Here is an 8,237-nt window from a genome sequence, read left to right as displayed (position 1 = left end):
CAATTAATTTCGCGTCCACTCCTCAATTTCTGGGATCAGTCCATATTTTTTTCCCTCTATTATCATATTTAATTTTAAGGTTAGGCCTAATGTTGATAAACAAGTTAAATTTTCACCATGAATCACTTGCAAGTATTTTTGCAGAACTTTAAAAGAGTCTAACCCTTGGCCTTCATAATCTTAAATATAAAAATAAGGGCCTCATCATTTTCCTGTTAGATACTGAAAACTGCTAGCACTGTCAATATCACATGGAAACTGCAGTATTTTTTTTCATTTAGCAAAAAAATAAATAAATGTTGGGACATGAAACAAATTGTCAAATTATGTGGCCTCACCAAACACAGCCCCCCCCCCCGCCCCCCAATTTCTGATAATCCAAAAAAGTATTTTTCTTCAAATATTTCCTCCTAAAACTTTCCATGGCTTTTTGAAAAAAAAATCCAAATTTCGTCAACTTTTATATTTTGACCTCATTGTCCCCACTCCGACGGAAAGACCTAGCTCATTTTGATAAAATGTTTCCCGTGTCTCTCACACCCCCTCCTAAACCTGTCAAATCCTTCCATTTGTTCACCATGTATCCTAATGTGTTATTTTAAAAGGCTTATTTCTAGCTCTATGATTACATTCTTGTTAAACTTCTCCTCCTACCCCTCATACAGCCCTCCAACCACCACCCTATGCACCCATGTCAATGCATATGTATGGGCTTATCCCCAAAGTATTCTTGGGTGGAGTCATCTTCCACAGCATGGGTACATTATCATTTTTACTGTAGTGGGGTACTGGGGGTGATTTATGTTTGTATGTCTGTGAAAGTGCCTGTTCATATATTGGTGAGGATGATCAAATCCACAGCCTATTCCCCACATCAAAATGTAGATTTTTGTTTGCATCAGTAGAAAAATTATTATCATTGACCCTATGAATGCTATGTGAAAGTGAAGACCTGAGCGCAAGTAGACTGTAAGTACAAAAATGATATATCGATCAATATTATAGACATTTCCTTGGTTGATATACAAAATGATTCTTCTTGCCTATACCCATGTACCTGAGAAGTATCAATGTTATGGCTTTTTTGCGGTTTCCAAATTAGCTTATTTAAAAAAGTTTAAACGATCATATCTCAAGTTTAACTTTTCTTATTTCTAACAAACTTGAAATTGCTTACCGAGAGGAAGCTTTCTTCCAGTATTCTCTTGGACGTCTTCAGCCCCAATATCTCAAGATGCCAATATGGACGCTCAGGTCTTCAAGTGTAGACATGAATTAAAGATGTGTTGTTTGAATTTTCAAGCCAATCCTCTGCAAGTTATTTTAGGGACTGTGCATGATGAGTGATTCTTAATGTTCTGTTAAAAATTGCTTGCTCCTCCCTTTCATGATGCCAAAAAAACCCTTCCTGCCCTTTTTAACATGCTGAAAAATCTTTGCCACACCCCTGCCAAAAAATCGTTGCCCTTTGTTTACACATGTTAGATTTTGGGGAACCCCAATTTAAAACCTGAAATTATCATGTGATGTGAGTGCATCAAAAAGAACATTTTGCATATTTGAGAATTTCATGATATGTTTTACACAGCTTTTTAGGGTTTAATATTGAAATGGTGCCAAATATCTGTGCCAAAAATCGCTCGCCTCCCCTTTTAGCCTGCCACTTTTCACCATTCTATGGGTATACATAATTATTGAACCACCCCTAAATGCAAGTGCACTGTGCACATTATTTTGGGCATAAAAGGTGAAAACCGCACGTCTGTGAACAAATCGTACCATCCTGTAAATTAAAGGTGGGTAACCTGATTGACAATCTCATCCCCCACTTTACCTCATCAAAATGCTGATTTTGGTATCAGATCTAGATGAAAGCTCATATTTTCTCATAACCTTATTGGAATTTGGCGTTCCAAATTGGTATATTTCGAAGAATCGTCAAAAACTGCAGAATTAGTCTCAAATATGGTATACCACATTTGAGACTAATTAGGCAGTTTTTTGATGATATCTTCGGAAATACACTGAGTTGGAACTTCTAACTTTAATATGTTTATGTGGAAAATAGGGCCTTTCACTTGAAATCAATATATTACATGATCATGATGATTATCATTTAAAATAAAAACACTGTAGACTACCAATATCACGCTGTATAAATGTCAGTAATTCCATTAGGAATTAGTCACATTTACAAAAAACATTTACATGTTCCTTTTGCATGAGTGCTTGGAAGGATGACATTTTATGTTATACATAAGTTTTTTATTAGAATTTTTTATATATTTAAATATATCAGGTCACCTTCCTTTAATTGTCAGGTCAATCAGGAGATATTGGTCAAATCAATACTTTGATGTAAACACATCATAGCAAACATGACAAAAATAGCCCTAAACTTTATTGTGGAAGACCTAAATATTTCCATCAAAATGACGCGTTTGAATAACACCCCCCCATTTTCCTCGCCAATTCATCTGTGAACATTTGATGAGTGCATAAAAACCTGTATGGTATTTTGAGGGCAGTGAATGTGACACACGACCAGCACACGACTGGGCTATATAAATACTATCAATATTTCCCAATGGGACATTTACTCTAGGTCAAGACACTGGCTTGATTTTTATATTCCACAACTGACTAAACTGAACTCATTGACTGACTCATTGACTGGAAAGTAATTGTAGATTTGAAAATAGCTATGAAGTTAAGAAATGTAAATCACTGTAAACATTGACTATATAGACAACATGCTCCTACTTTTCAAATTGATAAATATGATATTTACAAAAGCAATATTACAAAAATACTAAACACCGAGATAAAATATAAAAAGGACATTTCAATTAAAATTGATGCAATTTTGGATTCACTACAGCTATATTTGACACCAAGGAAATACCAATAAGACAGCGTTCAAACTTTGACTTACATTTGGCGGACAAATGTGTGAAAAAAAATGGGTGAAAACAATAATTCTTGATTGTTTGTATGTTTCCAAAGATAAAATAGCATCTAGTTTCAGATTTTGGCACTTAAACCTCCCTATTTTTGTAAATATTTTTGAGGAAAAAAAAATCAATTTTTTGTCCGATTTTGGCCGAAAATTGCCGTTTTGGGTTGACAAAAATTTTGACTTGCTAATTTCCTGTGAGTGTATGAACATGAACACTATCAAATAGTGCCTAATTTTTTATGCTAATTGGGTAACAACGGTACAATTTTAAAAGCATTGAATGGGATCCATATATTTCTATATTTTCGTAGCAGGAGTAGAAACTCAAAGGTTCGGGTGACAATTGATTTGGAAAAAAGTATGATATTCGCCTCATTTTCTATTTGAAAAGGCCATATCTCCACAATGGTATGAGCTATAGGGATGTTTTAAGTGTCATTTTGCTCAGTATATTTTTCAATAGCTAAATGGTGATATAACATTTAAGTAAGCTAGATTTACAGAAAAGAAAATAACTTGCAGTATGCTACCCCAACCCTAAGAATTGTGAGGGCATAAAAAAATTAATTGATTTTTGCTACCAAAACTTGCAGTTCACTAGACCTTCCTTTAAAATCATTACAACCACTTGACCTTAGAGTTGTCTATACTGTGTATGTAGGCCTAGTGGTAATGGAGATGTAGCTGTGTAGCAATATACTAAAATTTCACATTACAATACATTAAAAACAATATTCACAATTCAATAAACAGACACATTATGGAGGAAAATGCTGGAAGGTGTATGGCAGCTCTTCCGTTGATATTATAAGTTACCAAACAATGAAATTTGAAACTAAAATAAAAATGCAAGACAACAACCAATTTGAGACAATGATGATGCTCAATGAGGACAAATTAACTGAGTTTTATATTCAATTCATTGGCATCCGTCAGTCTTCACAGACTATGGAGTAGCGCCGTCTGAGGTGGTTGGAAAGCATCGTCTTGTGTGGCTGAATAGGCCAATGGGAGACTTGCAGATTTTGTTGCAGACCTGGCATCTGAAGACTGATGCATCTGGTAGGGTTGGTTTGAATGTTTCACACTGACTGGCTTTGCGCCTTGCTCGTTTTTCATCAGCAGCTTTCTGGATAACGTCTTCTCCCCTTTCAGGCCGTCAGAGAGATGTTGCCTCCAAGTTTTTCTGTCACTAGCAGCAGATTCCCAGGTGACCCAGTCCATGTCAAGTGCTTTCAAGTCACGCTTACAGACATCCTTGAAGCGGAGTAGCGGTCGACCCTTTCTTCTGTGTCCTGAAGATAGCTCTCCGTAGAGGAGATCCTTGGGAATGCGACCATCTTCCATTCGACTGACATGTCCTAGCCATCGAAGGCGACGTTGACGTAGTAGCGTATACATTGATGGGATACCCGCCTTAGACATGACTTCATTGTTTGTGACCTTGTCTTTCCAGGAGATTCCAAGAATGCGGCGTAGACATCTCAGGTGAAATACTTGAAGCTTCCGTTCTTGTGGAGAGTAGGTTGTCCATGATTCACTACCATAGAGGAGCGTGCTGATTACACATGTATTGTAGACCGCCATCTTTGTTGTATTGGTGAGCTGCTTGTTCTCCCATACTTTCTTAGATAACCTGGAGAGAGTAGATGCCGCCTTGCCGATCCTTTTGTTGAGCTCAGCATCCAGAGATAGATTGTCTGTGGCAGTAGAGCCTAGATAGGTGAATTGGTGAACTACCTCAAGTTGCTGATCACTGATGTGGATTGATGGTGGAGCTATAGTGCCCTGTCCCATGACTTGAGTCTTCTTCAGACTTATGGTTAGGCTGAAGAGGTCGCAAGCTGATGCGAAATGATCCATCAGTTCCTGTAGCTCAACTTCAGAGTGGGCAGCTATCGCAGCATCATCAGAAAATAGCATGTCTCTAATCAGTACTTCCCTTATCTTGGTCTTGGCCTTCAGGCGTGCAATGTTAAAGAGTTTACTGTCAGATTGTGAGTGAAGGTACACTCCCTCTGTGGTTGACTTCAAGGCGTGCTTGAGTAGCAGTGCAAAGAAAATGCCAAACAGTGTTGGTGCGAGTACACAGCCTTGTTTTACTCCACTTTTGACACCAAATTCTTCAGACATTGAGCCATCGAACTGAACAGTACTCATCATCCCATCATGGAAAGAACGAATTATGCTGAGTAGTTTAGGTGGACAGCCAATCAGAGGAAGCATCTTGAATAGACCGTCCCTGCTAACAAGATCAAACGCTTTAGTCAAATCAATGAATGTCAGGTAAAGGGGTTTTTGCTGCTCTCTGCATTTTTCTTGCAGTTGCCGTAGCGAGAAGATCATGTCAATTGTTGATCTCTTGGAGCGGAACCCGCATTGTGACTCTGGATATATTCTGTCAGCCAGCTTTTGTAGACGCAGTAGAACTATGCGAGCAAACAGCTTCCCGACTATGCTAAGCAATGAGATGCCCCGGTAGTTGTTGCAGTCACAGCGATCTCCTTTGTTCTTGTAGATTGTGATGATGTTAGCATCTCTCATATCTTGTGGCACACTCCCCTCTTCCCAGCACTGACAAAGAAGCTTGTGGAGTGGTTCTAACAAAGTGGCCTTTCCGCATTTGATGACTTCTGCAGGTATGCAGTCCTTGCCTGGGGCCTTGCCTGATGGTAACTTGTCTATATGCTTTGTCCAATTCTTCGATGGTTGGAAGATCATCCAGGTGGGGCATCACTGGGAGACATTCGATAGCGTCAAGGGCGGACTGGTGAACTATGTTCTCCCTGGAGTACAGCTCTGAGTAATGTGCTACCCATCTCTCCATCTGTTTGGTCTTGTCTGTGATTATGTCACCTGATGTTGACTTCAGAGGGGCTGTTTTGCGTACGGTCGGGCCAACTGCTTTCTTGATGCCATCGTACATTCTTTTAATGTTCCCGGAATCAGAAGCTTGCTGGATCTTGGCACTGAGGTCTAACCAATACTCGTTTGTGCATTGTCTGACCATCTTTTGGACATCCTTTCTAGTTGTCTGCAAGGTCTGCTGTGACTTGTCCGATGGAGAATCTTTATGGTTTTTCAGTGCCATGCGCTTGGCCTTTATGAGTGGTTTGAGTCTCTCAGCATACACTGGGTACCAATCGTTGCTTTGGCCTCCTTTCTTTTTGCCGAATGAAGACAGAGCAGCCGAGTGAGTGACCGTCTTTATATAATCCCACTGTTCAGTGGAATTAGTGTAGCTAGTATTTGTGGGCAGAGAAGTTGCCAGCAAGGTGTTGACGCTGGTTACCCTGTCTTTGCAGGCAGTCATTGTGACATCCACACGAGGCTTTGCTTGCTGTCTTGATCGGTGAAACTTCTTGGGGAGCAGCCTGATTGTTGAGCAGATAAGTGAGTGGTCAGTGTCGCAGTCTGCACTATGGTATGTTCTAGTAACAAGAAAGTTCTTGAGAAATGGCCGTCTGGTGATGATGAGATCCAGTTGATGCCAATGTTTAGATCTCGGGTGTCTCCAGGAAACTCTGTGGTGGGGTTTGGTGCTGAAGAAGGTATTGGTACGTATGCAGAGGTTGTAGTAGGAGCACACTTCCAGAAGACGTTGGCCGTTGTCATTGATCTTTCCAACTCCAAAGTGCCCAAGGCAGGTGGGCCATGCATCATGATCAGAACCTACTCGAGCATTGAAGTCCCCCAGAATGATTAAAGGTTCTTGTTTTGGAGACTCTTTGATAAGGCTGTCCAGTTGGCTGTAGAACTCATCCTTGCTGTCTGAACAAGCCATGAGGGTGGGAGCATAGACACTTAGCAGGTTCACAGGTCCGTCTGAGGTGTTAAGACGTAGTGAAAGGAGCCGCTCAGTGCCGGAACTACCAAGTTCAACTGAATCAGTGAGTGTGTTCTTAACAGCAAATCCTACTCCATACTCGCGAGTTTCCTCTTCTTTCTTGCCTTGCCAATAGAAGGTATAATCACTTTCTTTCAAGCAGCCATAGTCAGCCAAACGTGTCTCTTGGAGGGCAGCAATATCAACCTGGAGACGAAGGAGCTCATTGTTGATAATGACAGTCTTTCTTATGTCGCTGATGTTTTGGAGGTCACTTGATAAGCCAGTCGTCATTGTGCGAACATTCCAGCACCCGAGCCTGAGTGCTGGTTTTTCTTATTGTTTTCTTTGTCGTTTGGTGCAAGAGTTACTGTCCATTTGTCGGGAGGTACCCTAAGTCCCACGCACCCAGTGGAACAGATGGCCAGTGGCGGGACAGCACCTTACTGGCTGAGGGCTGCTCAGCTTAAGGCGGACGGTAGCTGTCCAATGAAGTTGAATAACCTCTCCCACCGTCGGGAACAACCCCTGGCGCCTAGCTTTACGCCAATCTAGCATTGGGCTTATAACCGGTAACTGTTGATCCCCGTGTTGTGTCTACACCAAAGCGTAGCTGAAGTGTCCTCTTCAGAGCGCTAGCCTGGGCTTTGGTATGGAGAAACTGAGTTGCCCAGACATCAGAATCCCCCTCTCGGTCTGACTGGTATAATCCAAAGGAAAGGTAGAACCAATACGTCTGGTGCCAGGTCGACTGCAGGAGCTGCCAGAGAAGTGTTGAATACAACGCTAGACTACCTATGGGGCTCCACTCCAGGTATGTGGCGGTGATTTCGGAGTTGCCTTCTCCTAGATGAGATGCTTTTTATACAGGGCTAATGATTCTCACCAAACCATACTAACTTACTTAATACAAAATTATATATATAAATAGAGAGGAAAAACCAGTTTGCACCACACTAGAATTTACCTGACAACACTAGAGGAGTAGGGTGTTGTCCGTGTGGGGATGCGCCGTCACCTTCAGACTGGGGATCTGTATCCTGTACCCCAGTATAGAGGAAAATGCTGGAAGGTGTATGGCAGCTCTTCCGTTGATATTATAAGTTACCAAACAATGAAATTTGAAACCTAAATAAAAATGCAAGACAACAACCAATTTGAGACAATGATGATGCTTAATGAGGACAAATTAACTGAGTTTTATATTCAATAACCATAACTTAACATGAGACAATGGTGCTCAATCAGGACAAATTAATTCTATATTCAATACATATACAAGTGAATCATTCCCCTTGCTCGTGTCAGATTGGTTACGGTTCGCTATCTCTAAGGTTCGCTATCTCTAAGGTTCGCTATCTCTAAGGTTCGTTATCACTAATTACGAAAAAGGTCCGCTATACCTAAGGTTCGATATCACTAATTTTGAAAAAGGTTCGGTATTTCTAAGGT

At 40.6% G+C, this 8,237-nt stretch overlaps 1 protein-coding gene across 1 annotated transcript; it reads right to left on the bottom strand.

Annotated features, from left to right (window-relative positions):
* Positions 1-5,489: 5,489 nt before the first annotated feature.
* LOC140142812 (uncharacterized) lies at positions 5,490-7,079 on the bottom strand. The gene has a single exon (XM_072164822.1). It carries the CDS (start codon positions 7,077-7,079, stop codon positions 5,490-5,492), a length of 1,590 nt encoding a protein of 529 aa, XP_072020923.1.
* Positions 7,080-8,237: the final 1,158 nt, after the last annotated feature.

Source organism: Amphiura filiformis, chromosome 2 (assembly GCF_039555335.1).
Source record: "Amphiura filiformis chromosome 2, Afil_fr2py, whole genome shotgun sequence".
In the NCBI taxonomy this organism is placed as follows: domain Eukaryota; kingdom Metazoa; phylum Echinodermata; class Ophiuroidea; order Amphilepidida; family Amphiuridae; genus Amphiura; species Amphiura filiformis.
The sequence above is the reverse complement of the archived record's forward strand: the minus strand, read 5'-3'. Positions and strand labels throughout refer to the sequence as shown.